The sequence below is a fragment of the Pongo abelii genome, chromosome 3, assembly GCF_028885655.2.
Source record: "Pongo abelii isolate AG06213 chromosome 3, NHGRI_mPonAbe1-v2.0_pri, whole genome shotgun sequence".
Classification (NCBI taxonomy): domain Eukaryota; kingdom Metazoa; phylum Chordata; class Mammalia; order Primates; family Hominidae; genus Pongo; species Pongo abelii.
In genome coordinates, this window is record NC_071988.2 from 40,850,559 (window position 1) to 40,865,514 (window position 14,956).

General features: G+C 41.1%; 1 protein-coding gene across 10 annotated transcripts in view; it reads left to right on the forward strand.

The window, feature by feature from the left end:
- The window catches only part of LIMCH1 (LIM and calponin homology domains 1), a 339,850-nt gene that overhangs the window by 134,976 nt on the left and 189,918 nt on the right, over positions 1–14,956 (forward strand). For all 10 annotated transcript variants that reach the window (XM_054553854.2, XM_054553846.2, XM_054553849.2 and 7 more), the window contains exon 2: positions 1,000–1,070. In XM_054553854.2, the coding sequence (XP_054409829.2) occupies positions 1,000–1,070 (71 nt within the window). The remainder of the gene's footprint in view (positions 1–999; positions 1,071–14,956) is intronic.

Below are 14,956 nucleotides of genomic sequence, written 5' to 3' on the forward strand. Positions count from 1 at the left end.
AAAAAAAAGCATCTGTTTTTGTTGTCATTATTTCCAAAACAATACAGTGTAACAACTATTTATATAGCATTTACATTATATTATGCAGTGTAATCTGGAGATGATTCAACATGTACTGGAAGATGTGCATGGGTTATATGCAAATACTACACATTTTTTATCAGAGACTTGAGCATTCACAGATTTTGGTAGCCGAGATGGGTTTTGAAACCATTCCCCCATGGATATTGAGGGATGCCTGTATACTTACCTGGTATATTTTAGGTGCTCAATAAGTATTTACTGAATGAACACATGAACAAATGTCTCTCTGGTGCCTAGGCCACAGGGCTGCTGAGAGCCAGAGGCACTAAGAGTGGCTATCAATCCTGTGCTGTCAGACAATTGTTCTTTCACAGCTTTTAATTTTTTCTCTTTTATGCCATATTATTAATGGATATTGGCTTTAATCTTCCCATCTTGATGTTAGTCCCTTGAGATTAGGCATCCATATCCTCTTCTCCCTCAGTCCCTGGAGGTTTCAGTAAATAAGGACTTTATCCTCAGGTGTGCTTTCCCCAGGCTTTTTTGAAAGTGTGCATGGGGTGGATCCTCTGGATGAAAGAGACTGTGGCCTTGACTTATTGTGCCCAAACCCCTAAAGTAAGAAATTCTTATCAGGAAGGACAGATATTGTTTAAGGTAGTAAATAGAAAAAAAGTCTTCAAAGAAATGGTCTAAATTTAACTTTAGCTGATATAGGCAAAACTACACATGGGAAGGAAATTCAGAAATTCAGGCCTAACAGATTTTCCCCATTCTTGGAATGCCCCCAGTTTTTTCAAGGTTCTTGAAAAAAAGTTATATATATATAATTTTATATATACATACACACACACGTATATACACATACATAATTATATATATGTACACACACATACACACACACATATATATATGATTGGACTTCTTGATTAAAAAAGAAAAACTTATGCGCTCTTTTTCTTTTCTTTTTTGCAGCAAGTAACTGGCAGAAGTTTTGGTGATAAAGATTTTCGGACAGGTTTAGAAAATGGAATCCTCCTCTGCGAGTAAGTATAGCCTATATTCAGTTGGTTTTATTCAAAAAACATCATTAATACTATGCAGTTTGGCTGTAAGACTTCTAGTGTTTTGTTTTGAATTTATTCACAGTTTGAGTCTGAAACTCGAAAAATCCCTGGGCTAGACAAGAAACACAAGTCAGTGTGGGAGCCTTGGTGTGCCAGTAGGGAGTGGTGGGGACTGTGGCAACTGCAAACAAGACAGAGAAAGAGCATCTGGTAGCTGCTGTTCAGCTGCAATAATCTTTCACTGTGCATCAATTTGAGCCCATGTAATTGTAAGGGTGGACCTAATTATGGTAAAAGTAAAACTTTTCTCCCCTTTTAAATCCCAAACAAAAGCAGCTTGTGCCAAAATAAAACAGTGCTTCTATATACTTACAACATCTTAAAACATGCCAGGTAATGTTCCTCACTTTGCCTGTTTCACCGGTGTATTTCGGATATGTTTAATTTGTGCTTTTGGCAAAATTTAAATGTGAACAATAACTACAGGGTTTAATTTTTGTGTTTTGAAGAATTCAGGGCTCCTGTGAAGTAGCTCTAGATACAAAATAAGCAGAGCCTTCATACTTATAAAGTAAAGACGTAAATTTCAAGATTTATGGATAAACGTAAATTTCAAGATTTCAAAATTTGCATTTGTTTAACAGGTTTTGTGATTTCAATACTGATTTTTGTTTTATTGAGGTGAAATATACATACAATGAAACACACAGCTTCTAACTGTACAATCTAATGGGTATTGAAAGATGTGTACATGTATGTAACCTAATCAAGATATGAAACAAAAAGTTTCCTCATGCCCCTTCTCACTGACTCTCAAGCCCCTGGAGACAAGCACTGTTCTGATCTCTATCACAGTAGCATCTATTTTGCCTTCTCTTATACTTGATTTCAGTGGAATCACATAGAATAAACTCTTGTTTTTGGCAACTTTCAGAATATTGCTTGGGATCCAATGATGACACAGAAGGAGTGTGGGTTTGGAGCCGGAGGACTAGAGACTGATGTTCTTACTTTACGCCTAAATCATTTAATCACCCCAAGTCTCATTTTTTTCTAAAATCGTAATAAAAATTTATAACTCTATTTTGCAGGCTTTTTATGAGCTTCAAAAGGATACAGTGAGTGAGGCATTTTCAAAGATTGTACAGCACTGTACAAATGTTGACTATTTTGTTGAACCTCTCAACACAGCTCCTGTCAGCATTTTTTTCTGCCTCCCCACTGCTCTTCTTTCTTCAAAGAAAAATGCGTATCTTCTATTTGACGTTTCCATATTCTCTTTCCTACAAAGTCTCTCCACCCTACTCATATATCCCTCACCACCTCTTTTCTCATTATTACATCTAAATCACAGCTTAACTCTTAGGTAAGCCGTAATTACTTCAGCACCTCAGTGGATGCAAGCCAGTCAGGCTCTGAACTCGTTCCGTCTGTTCTAGCACTTGCTTTTCCTATGATTCTGGGCTTAGCCCTCTCCTGATACTAACAGACTAGCCAAAATCTGATCTAATTCATGCAGACCATGTTGGTTCAATTGAAGTGGGTCTTTGGTCCAATTTTTGTTTACCTAACATTTGCTCCAGAGATTCTTGTAGGCATCCGCTTCTCCACTATATTCTCATGCCCAGGTAGGTAGGATGAAATTGTCTAAGTCGTCTAATCACAGGGGATTAGACCCACTGGTGTATTTGAAGGAGCATGAGCTTTGGAGTCTGAGGACTAGGGATCAAGCTCTTGTTTCCCCAGTGAGACTCTAGCTAGCAGCCCCCGCAAAGAGTTTGCTAAAGTGAAATGAACCACCTAGGAGTCCTGAGGCAAGGAAAGCCAGTAGCATGAACCTCTGCTAGGTCCTTCGAGAGAAAGCTGGGTCAGGAGCCAGAGAAACCAGATGCACACAAATTTCTAGGCATGGAACTTGCAGAGCAATGAGAACCAAAACCATGACCCAGGAGCTGCATGCAATAGTGGTTGGGGACAAGGGAGGAAGAGTTTTCTTCCTCACCCTTATGGCTAGGTTTTGTGTAAGTTGAGACTATTAGGCTGCCACAGACTGAGATTAGCAGGTGTATTTTCTGGGACTTGTATCCCAAGGCCCATCTAGCAAAAAGGGGGACTTGCTCTGTTGAAAATGTGGGATTGTTTGATGGTGGGGGCCAAAAGCCGGGACACTCAGCATGGACGATTTTAGAAGTTGAAGGCTCCCAGACAGTGGAGCCACGCAGGTGTCAAACACCTGTCTTTGGAGATTAGATTAGAATGCCTAAGACTGTACCACTCTCTAGAACTGGAGAGAGTTTAGTGGATGCCAGTGATTAGGAGTCTAATTCATAGCTACCCCACACCACAGAAACATTAAAAAATATGAGGACTTTCTACAATTTCAAATTTTGAAAACTAAGCAGTTTGGCTCATCTTAGAATTGGGCTTTTTATAGTATATAGGCTTTAAAAAATTATTTGATGCTTTCCAGTTTTGTGTTATTCAAAATAGAAGCCCAGTTGGTATCTTGGAACAGTGTTATCCCAGTTGGCAAATACATGAGCAGCATTGTTGAATTCTTTCTTTTGTTCAACAAATGCTCATCTTTTTGTCTGAGCTGAATCCACTCTAAATGTTAGTAGCAACTGTGTAGAGACACCAGCATCTTTGTTCACTAAAAATTTCCTGAGTTGTTGTAGGAGTCTAAAGAAAAAAAAAAGCTTCATCATTTTCATCAAACAGAAGGATACCTTCTGGTCCTGGGGTCTGGTTTCCCCTGACCAGCCTGGTTTCAAACTTAACTGCGGTCTCTAAGGAATATTATTATACCTATTTTACAGAGAAAGTAACTGAGGTACAAAGGATTAAATAACTTGGCTAAGATCACACAGATAAAAAGTATTTCAGTTTGGCCGGGCGCAGTGGCTCACACCTGTAATCCCAGCACTTTGGGAGGCAGGGGCGGGTGGGTCACCTGATATCAGGAGTTCAAGACCAGCCTGGCCAATGTGGTGAAACCCCATCTCTACTAAAATACAAAAAATTAGTTGGGCTTGGTGGCGGATGCCTGTAATCCCAGCTACTCGGGAGGCTGAAGCAGGAGAATTGCTTGAATCTGGGAGGCAGAGGTTGCAGTGAGCTGGGATCGTGCTACTGTACTCCAGCCTGGGCAACAAGAGTGAAACTTTGTCTCAAAAAAAAAAAAAAAAAAAAGTTAAGTTCAGGAGGTCTGATCCCTTAGCTCTTGCTCTTAATCACTGCCCTGTTCTAGAATTGGGATTTTAATGGGAGAGAAAAGTAAGAGATTGGCAGGTGGAGGGAGGAGAGGGCATTAGTGCCTGCAGACCTAAGTTTGGGGAAGGTGGCAGTGCAGAGGGTGAACCACCGAGTTTCAGCTGGGCAGAGGACAAAGAAGGACTGTATGGGGTTGGTGGTCTTAGAAAAATGTGAGCATCAAGGGCCTGGTGGTTCCACTTGGGCTAAGAAGGCAGCTTCAAAAAAAGTGAGGGCAAGAGAGCTGAAAGGGTCGGAGGCTGTGGTCAGTGGAGGATGTAGGAGTTTCAGTTTTCGGTAGAGCGGTCAAGACCAGATGGAGACAAACGAGAATAGTGGACCTGGATTAAAGACTACAGAGTCAGGAGAGAGAAAAGATGAGCACCTACATACAGCATGTACAATGGAAATGGAATACCCTCAAAATCACCCTGGGAGATCTCTTACTCCATATGGCTTTGAATATGCAACCCCCATGCCGGAATACTAATACATAAATGTATAACTTACAGTAATAGCAAGTATAAAATAGAGTGCCTATGCCCAGTGGAATGGCAGTAAATGTGTTTTTGCCATACTCATGTCTCTCTTCCTGTGTTGTTTTTGCCAAGTGTGTGTGTAGTTGAAGTTTCAGAGGTTAAATGCTTAAATGGTGTGAGCCCTCTTCTGAGTATTTAATAAGAGGCTGGGGTCAAAGTGTGACAGAGCCACAAATATGTGACAAATGTTATGCTGTTAGAAATATTAATCATATACGGCACAATGTCCTTGAAGACTTACGAGTCAAAAAGGAGGGCTGCAGAGGGGTAGTCTTTAAAGAAGCTACTCCCAGGTTAGAGTCATTAGCAGATGATATTCTCTACTTCCCTGCACATACATCAGCCTGTTTTGAAATAACTCCAGAAAAGAAACTTTCTGACTTGTGTTCCTGACTCTGATTTTATTATTTAGATAAGAGTCTATGGCATTATATCTGGATCAGGGGCTGGCAAATTATGGCCCTTGGCCTATTTTTTTTTTTTTTCCCCACTGGCCTTCTTGCTAAGAATGTTTTTTACGTTTTTAAAGGATTGTAAACCAAACTAAATTAAACAAGAGTCTATATGTGGCTCACAAAGCCTGAAGTGTTTACTATCTGGTCCTTTACAGAGAAACTATGCCAGCTCTAAAGGTCTATGGAATTAATTTTAGATGTAAATTGTTTATCCTTGTAAAGTTAAGAAATTGAGTTTGGGCAGTGCAAAATGCTATTTGGGTAAATTAAATAACATTTTACAAAAGGTTTTCCCAGGAATCTCTTTACAAGTTTTCTCCCCCACCTTTTTATTTTGGACAATTTCAAATTTATAGAAAAGTTACAAGAATAGTACAATAAATATCCATATACCCTGCACCTCAATATACTAATTATTATCATTTTGCCATATTTGCTTTATCTTTTCGTGTATATAGATGCCTCTTTTTCCCTGAACCATTTGAAGGTAAGACGCAAACATCATGAAACTTGACTCCTAAATGTTGCAGGGTGGATCTTGTAAATATAGGAACATTATCCTCCGTAACCATTCAAGGCATTTAGCAATAATATAGTAACGTTTAAAGCATAGTCCAGAGTTAAATGTTGCTAGTATTCCCCAGTAATATCCTTTATACTGATTTTTTAAAAATCTAGGATCTGGCCGGGGGCGGTGGCTCACGCCTATAATTCCAGCACTTTGGAAGGGCGAGGTGGGTGGATCATGAGGTCAAGAGATCGAGTCCATCCTGGCCAACATGGTGAAACCCTGTCTCTACTAAAAATACAAAAATTAGCTGGACGTGGTGGCGCATGCCTGTAGTCCCAGCTACTCAGGAGGCTGAGGCAGGATAATCTCTTGAACCCGGGAGGCGGAGATCGTAGTGAGCTGAGATTGTGCCACTGTACTCTAGCCTGGCAACAGAACAAGACTCCATCTCAAAAAAGAAAAAAAAGATCTAAGATCTAATCAAAGGTCACACATTGTATTTGGTTACCATGCCTCTTTAGCTTCCCTAAACCTAGAACAATCCATCCAGTCTTTTGTGTCTTTCGTGATATTAACATGTTTGAAGATTCCAGACCAGCTGTTTTGTAGAATATATCTCACATTTGGATTTTTCTAATTTCTTCCTCATGGTTAAATCCAGGTTAGACAGTTACAGCAAGACCATGTGGGTGATGTTCTTGGCATGGGACATAGTAGGGTTTGTCCCACTGCTGGTAATGTTATGAGTGATAATTGGTCAAGGTGATGTCCCCAAGATTTATGCATTGTTAATATGCCTTTTCTCTTTTGTCATCTGTGAAAGATACCCAAGTTGTGGAAATAACTTGATATCCCCAGATCTTTCTTCCAATGGCTTACTTTCCTGAATCAGTCATTACATTGAGAGTTGCACAATGGTGACTTTCTAATTCTGTTATTTCTACGTTTGTTAGCTGTCATTCTTGTGTCTTTTTGAAGAAAAGAACTTTTCTCCCTCCTCTTTTTGAGTATCACTAATCCATTGGCATCCATACTTTTACATTACCCTTAATTGCTAAAAAATTCTCTATAGGTAACGAATGAGGTAAGTGATAATAGCAGGCCTGTTTTACCAATAAAACCAGAATATAGAGCATCTAAGATTTTAAAGTCAGTCCACTGGAAAAATATTTTAAAGCTTTTGTGTTCATATAGGTAGATGGTTCATAATTCTATTTGCTTTTATATTATTTTCCAATTCTTGCTTTATCTTAGTGTTCACCTTTGGCAAGGTCAGATGCCCTGCTCTGGCCAATGTTTGGACAGAATCACCAATATGACTATATTGGGCACACCTGCCCAAGGAAAGAGCTTCCAGTGAAGACTTAAGAGAGAGACAGGCACTAGAAGAATGTAAACATCAAGGGCCTGGTAGTCCCACTTGGTTTAAGAAGGCAGGTTCAGTGCAAGTGAGGGCATGAGAGAGCTGAAAGGTTAGGAGGCTGGGGTCAGTGGAGGATGGAGGGGTTTCAGTTTTCAATAGAGTGGTTGAGACCAGATGGAGATAAACGAGAGAGGTGGACCTGGACTAAAGACTACAGAGGCAGGAGAGAGAAAAGAGCAGCACCTACAGGCAGCATGAATGATGGAAACTGAGGATCATCAAAATCACCCCGGGAGATGTCATACTTCAGCATGGGGGCTCCAGGTGAGGTCACTGGGGAATTCAGGTAGGAACTCTGCACAAGAAAGACATTAATGGCCACTGTGATTTTCTTTAACCCCTGAGGAAAGTACAGACCACACATGAGTTAGTTCTACACGGAACCTTCAATATTTTTAAGTTAGTCATAGTAAAGATTATTTCTTTGAAAGCATAGATATATGTGGATGAGAAAGAGCCTGCTAGTGGCTTACCATTTTCTATCTTATCTGAAGCATTCACTGCAAGAACCTTAAGGAAATGAACTCTTAAGTGTTTTAGAATCTCATGTCTTTTGACCAGAGCTGTATGAAAGTCATACTTCTATTTGTGAACATTAAGTGGTGTAATTGGCTTAGAAGGCTGAAAAGATTCCCTCACTTTTTGGTGTTGCTTGATGTTGAAATCAAGAATTGATAAGCCTTGCAGAGATAAGTCATCTAGTCGCCACATCAAAAGGAGACAGATGTATTCCAGCCTTTCTTTTGTTTCTTCTGCTCTCATGTTGCCTGTTTAGGGATAATTCTATGAAATATTTCAATTTTTTGGTGGGGTCACTCTAGAGAAGGGACAGGCTTCCTTGTATTTTGCCTCTAAAGTATAAATGAAAGTAACTGGAAAATACCCTTTTCCTGGTGATGAGGCACGATTACTGAATTATAGAAAACAATAGAAGACAAATTAATTCCCTTGTCCACTGTATTAAATCTTTAGTGGGAATCTTAATTTAGAATCAGGAAGGCGGGTTTAAAATCAATGACATTGTCACTCCCACCTCCCTGTGTAGAATCCTTTTTTAAAAAAAAAAACAAAACCCTTCAGTTTTTATTTTAAGTTCCAGGGTACGTGTGCAGGATATGCAGGTTTGTTACATAGGTAAATGTGTGCCATGGTGGTTTGCTGCATAGATCAACCCATCATCCAGGTATTAAGCCCAGCATCCATGAGCTATTCTTCCTGATGCTCTCCCTCCCCTAGTGCCTTCCCCCTGCCCCACTGATAGGCCCCAGTGTGTGTTGTTCCCCCTGTTGTCCATGTGGTCTCATCATTCAGCTCCCCTTTATAAGTGAGAAGATGTGGTGTTTGGTTTTCTGTTCTTGAGTTAGTTTGTTGAGGATTATGGCTTCCAGCTCCATCCATGTCCCTGCAAAGGATATAATTTCATTCCTTTTTATAGCTGTATAGTATTCTGTGGTGTATCTGTACCACATTTTCTTTATCCAGTCTATCACTGATGGGCATTTGGATTGATTCCATTCTTCACTATTGTGAATAGTGCTGCAGTGAACATATGTGTGCTTGTATCTTTATAATAGAATGATTTATGTTCCTTTGGGTATATACCCAGTAATGGGATTGCTGGGTCAAATGATATTTCTGCTTCTAGATCTCTGAGGAATCGCCACACTACCACAGTAGTTGAACTAATCTACATTCCCACCAACAGTGTAAGCATTCCTTTTTCTCCGCAACCTCACCAGCATCTATTGTTTGACTTTTTAATAATCACTATTTTGGTTGGCGTGAGATGGTATCTCATTGTGGTTTTGATTTGCATTTCTCTAATCATCGGTGATGTTGAGCTTTTTTTCATACTGGTATAGAATTCTTTTTTCACTTTCCTCATTTCCGACTTGTAGAGATGTGTCAAAATGATGTTAGGTCTACATTTAAAGATGAGGTTTTTTTGGTGGTTGGGTGGGGGGTTGAGTTGAAGTTTGCTAGTGAGAATTTTTGTTGTTGTCAGTGATAGAAATGCAGCTGAAACCAGTTTAAACAAAAATGGGACGTGATTGGTTTATGTGAATAAGCACGGAGGTAAATCACACACACACACACACACACACACACACACACACACACACACCCCCCCCAGGTACAGACATAACTATATAACCATGCTTGAATTGTGTTATCTGACTGTTCTGTCTGTCTGTCTGTCTGTCTCTCTGTCTGTCTATCCATCCATCCATCCATCCATCCATCCATCCATCCATCCATCCATCCATCCATCTCTTGCCTCTGCTTTCTTCTTTATTGGCTTTGTCTTTGGGTAAGTTTTCCCAGATGGTGACCAAGTTGGCTACTGTTAGCTTTTAGCTTATATTTTACTAGCTTTCCAATCCCAGCAGGAAAAAAGAGATACTTTTTTGGGGTAATTCCAGTAGAAGTCCTGGTGCCTGCCCTTTATTGACCTGAATTGGGCCTGGTGCTCATCTTGGAATTAACTGCATGGCCAGGTCTGGATTTGCCCTTGCTTGGAGCCAGGACGTAGCATGGGCGCTCTCCACGGTCTGCCCTACCCTACAACTGCCCTACTACTCCTGGAGAGTTGGGGAGGGAAAGTTGCTCAAATGGAAATTAAGAAGCTGTTATCAAAGAAGAAGGAATGACTATTAGACCAACAAAACCAATACAGGCCCGCTGAGGGACTCTTCCATCCAACCAGGACAGACAGCCTTCAGAACTTCTAGTGGAGAAAAGGTGAGCTTAAGAGTGGTGTGCAAGGTTTATTAGGTCTCTTTGAGGCCTGGGTTAGACTTACATAGGGGTGTGTTCAAATAAGGATGCTTTGGAGGGACTTATATTTTCAGACCTGTCCTGTCAGGAGTCCATTCCTTTATCCCTCTCCTCTCTAAACTACAGAGTGAGTTACCTTGGTAAGGTAAAACTGAGGCCACCAAAATCTATTGATCACTCCTTCCTTGGGAGTGTTGCCAGAGAAAAGCCTCTCTCCTGAGAAGCAGGCTTTGTCCTCTACCAGTCGGTTCCCTCAGCCCTTGAGTGATAACTGCCCTTGCTCTGAGCTTCCTCCCAGCCTTTTTACCCCCCTCTCTAGGGGTTTGGGCTGATGCTTCCAGGAGCTGCCATTTTTCTCCTGATGTGGCTGCCACGTTTCCCAACTCTTCTGCCTCCGAACACTTGGAGTTGGAAGAGAGACCTCTCTCCCAGTGACAGCTCTTTGAGCAAATCTTAGACAGGTGATCCTCTGAGTAGTCTGTACTTTCTCCTTTTAATTTATACTACCCCCTACTGAATAACTTGGCACCAATTCTCTGAGAGTGGACAGGAGACCTTGGAGCTATCCAGTTGAGTTTCTCCTCACAACCATTTGCTGTTTCCTAGAATAAGGCCCCTCCATTTCCAGCTCTGTCCAACCTCAGGGTCTGTCTCTGCATACTTGAGACCTTTCTTTCCAGGGGTTGGGGTTAATGTTTGCTTCTCTGGCATTAGTCCTGATATCTCTTCATTCTGAGTTTCCTAGTGTTTCTTTAACCATTTCTTCCAGGAGGTCTAGGGGAGCCCCAGTCAATGGGATCCCTGTGGAACTGTTCAAACATCCTAGGTAGATTTTGAAACTGATGAGCTCCTGTGTCTCCACAGGGATGCTATTGATGTCACCAGAACAATCCCTTTTTGCATCTGAGCAGTTCCACTCATTGCAGATAATTCACCTCCTCTGCCCTGCTCACTTCAAGCCAGTGGTGCTTCCCACTCATGGGAACAACCCCATACTCACCTTCAGATCCCCAAATGCTTCCTGGCAATGGCGGTATGCAGATACTCTTCATGGCCATTTGTATTCATGCCATTTCATGCATGGAGAAATGCAAAGCCAAGTTTCAGTGAGTGTATGACTGTGTTTATTTTCTTACCTTGATTCTTACTGATATGCTCTCCCTTATTCTCTGGTTTGCTTATCATTTTCCCCACTCCTTTCTTCCATTTTTGTTACTATCTAAGGACATATATTTAACAAAAGCCAGTTCAAACCCTTTTATGAGAGAGTATAGTGGAAAGTGAATGGATTTTGGAATTCCTTCATTGAATCCTATGAAATTGTGTCAGTAGACCAAAAAATAGTCAGATAATGTGATTTCCTAGGGTTCATCCTAGTAGATGAAGCAGATCCTAGATTTGCCTCCTGTGTATCCTTAGGCTAGTAACCTAACCTCTCTGAGTCCCCCAGTTTACTTATCTATAAAAACAGATCATAATTGTAAAAATCCATATAGGATTGTTCTGAGGATAAAATGAATTGAAAATATGTATAAAATTCTTTGTTCAGTGTTTGGAACATAGCAGGCACTTAAATGTTAACTTTTCCCCGTTCATCTATGTAACGGAGAAATTACTACTTCTTGAGGTTTCTGGGAGATTCCAGTGAGAGAATACAGTCAAGCACTCAGCATAGCATCTGGCACTTGCTTGGCACCCTGTACCACTGGCTGTTCTCATTATTGTTTTTGGAAATAGTCCAAAAGTCAATTATGAATATGACATAGTCATTGCAACGCTGTGTCACTGTGCACCCAGTGGCTGCTCCCTCGGGCTGCCAGCAAGCCACGGGACGAAGGCATTTGGATTAAACTTTCTAGCTTCTCTCATCTAGCTTGTGATCAAAAACTGGGCAAGAAAATTTGGGTCCCTTACAAACTTGATCATGTGTGAATAATGAACTTTGGCTGGCAGAGCTTGGGGACTAGAGTGATTGTTTTGAAAACAATAACCCTGACCTCTGTGGTGATGTCATTTCCTCCCATCCATCCAGTCTGTTGTGGTTTTCTTCTCTGGGAAGCTGTTCCAGAACCTTCTAGGCAGTGTTAATAGGTTCTTGTCTGGCTGCTAAGTACCCATACACAACTCCACTTTAGTGCTATCACAGAGCTCTACCTCTTTGTCCCATCTTTGTACCAGATTGAGAGCTTTCTTGAAGACCCTTTATCTTTGTATTTCACTCATTGGACACTGGTGTAGCAAATAATCCATCTATAGAAACACTTGGTGAATAGATTGAGACCCAGTTATAAGATTTCTACCTAGGCCACCTGATCTCAATGACTGCCTTTAACTTTCTCCCAGTCTTAGTCAATATTATTCTCTCTGTCTGTTTCTGACACACACACACACACACACACTTTGTATAAACAACAGACCCATCCCTAAAGACTGGGAGACCAAAGGATGGATGTATTTGCTTTCTTCAAGTGTAAGATTCTCTATTACAAATTCCATCTTCCTAGGAGTCATAGAACTGAACTTAAAAGTTTTGTTTTGCAAATGTATTGTCATGAAATAAAAGTGTGAGTATGTTAATCTACAAATAAGTGACCAATAAAGAATGTCTTAGTGGATTTTTGTCTTAGTTCCTATGTTGCTGAAATGATTTTCCAAAGATAAGAAATCTGTTGGCAAACACTTGTTCTATCGTCACTGATAAATGAGCTGCTTGTCAGAACGAGGTCTGGCCTTAGATTCTTGTCATGATTTCAGCATGAGATGTGGTGTGTCACGGATGTGTCCTAGTCTTGTAGGACAGGTTGAGGGTTGATGGTGTAACTTTGTGTGGAGACATTTTATCACATGGAGGAATTGTTGGCTATCGACCATGTGCTGCATAGCACCAAATTAGGCACCAAGAGGCATAAAAACAGAATGTAAGACATGATCTTCAAAAGTTTTATGATGTGCTTGGGGACTGGACCCACACACACAGAGCAGTTAAGTTACAGTGTAAACCAGTGTACGAGTAAATGTACAACCAACGAAGATTTAATCTCCAAGATTTAATAAGAGGTTAAATGAGGATACTGTTATGTCGGGAGACAGTTAATTGGGGAGATATAATATTAATTGACTATTACTTAAGAATAGGTTGAGGGAAAGGGAAAATCATGTTTATAGAAAAAAACAAGTAGTTTTTTTCTTTCTTTATACTTTCATAACACTCTGCTCACAAAAATGTGTGGTTTTTGTCCCTCATAATGACCAATTCTCCAATACCAGCTGGTTTTCTTAAAGTTTAACTTAATCTCGACACTAACTGGAGATAATACAGACCACACAGGTTAAGGGCTCAGTCCCACAAGACTGCCCCCACCCCTCATTTAGATACTGGTTGCAAGTAACAGGTCCTCAGGTGACCCACAACTTCTGTCCACTTGGCTACAAATTGGAGGCTCTCATGGCCTCCTACTTGGGTTTGAATATTTATCAGAATGGCTCACAGAACTCCGGGGTACATCCGTGTGTTTATGGATTTATTCTAAAGGATCTGATAAGGGGTACACATGAACAGCCAAATGGAAGATGCAGAGGGGAAGGCGTGGGGCCAAGGGAATAGGGTTTTCATCCGTTTCTGGTTGGTCCAACCTCCCAGCACCTCCACACGCTCAGCAACCCAGTATATCTTCAGACTCTGTTTCAGGGATTTTTATGGAGGCTTTGTCACTTAGGCATGATTGGTTATTAGTTCCATTTCCAGCCTCTCTCCCCTTCCTGGAGGATGGGAGTGGGGCTAGAAGTTCCAAGCTTCTAATCGTAGCTCGGTCTTTCTGGTAACCAGCCTCCATTTAGGATCCTACCACGAGTCACCTCATTAGAGCAAAAGACACTTCTATCACCCAGGAAATTCCAAGGGATTAGGAGTTCTGCGTCAGCAACTGGGGTCAGAGACTAAATATCAGAGTAAAAATATGCACCTAGCATTCCTATTGTTCAGGAAATTACAAGGATTTTAGGGACTCTGTTCCAGGAGCTGGGGATGAAGACCAAAATATGAATTTCTTAATATAATTCACAGTGTCACAGCATCCTACACAGGGACAAAGGCAGGAGGGAAGGTTTGGAGTCAGGAATGAGTAGGCTGTGTTTGGCACATATAGAGGATAGGTGCCTGAAAGGGCAAGGACATCTCTTCCTTTATCCAACTGACCTTTATAAGAACCCACTTATGAGTGTGGTAAGTTACTGTAAAGATGAATGCATTATGCAATCAAATCATGTAATGGTGGTGGTGGTGGGAGGGGGGCGGGCAGCTGATTTGAAATCTAAATCCTGACTGTGTGGGATATAAATCTCAGATTCCCTTCAAGAAGCACATTTAGGTGGAGACCTGAATGAAGAGGAGAAATTATTCTCTTCTACCAGGAAAGAGGAAAGGGAAATGAAAGTTGGGAAGAAACATACTCTAGGGCTGAAAGAATAACATAATTGAAAACTCTACGACTGGAACAAGCTCTGTGTCTTGGAGGAATTGCAGGTAGACTTGTTTGGCCAAAAGGTAGAAAACCAGTGGGGGCAATGGTATGAGATCAGTGTGGATGGAGAGAAGTAGGGGGGTGAGATTGTGCAGGGCCTTGCAAGCCAGATAAGGATTTGGTGGTTTGAGTCCCAAGAGCAATGGAAATGAAGAGGATTTTGAAGAAATCAACAGCACCTGGTAGAGTATAGTGATGAATGAAAGAAAAGACAAAAATAATTTTGCTGTTTCAGTTGAGTGGGGTCCTGACACAAGCCAGAAAGGCTCCTCTGTTTGTTGGAGAGGTCATGGTTTTAGTTTGGGCAGGTTGAGTTTGGGATATGGACAAGCCACCCAGGATCAGAGTCCTGTGGGCTGTTGGGGATGAGGGCCTGGCTCTTAGAGG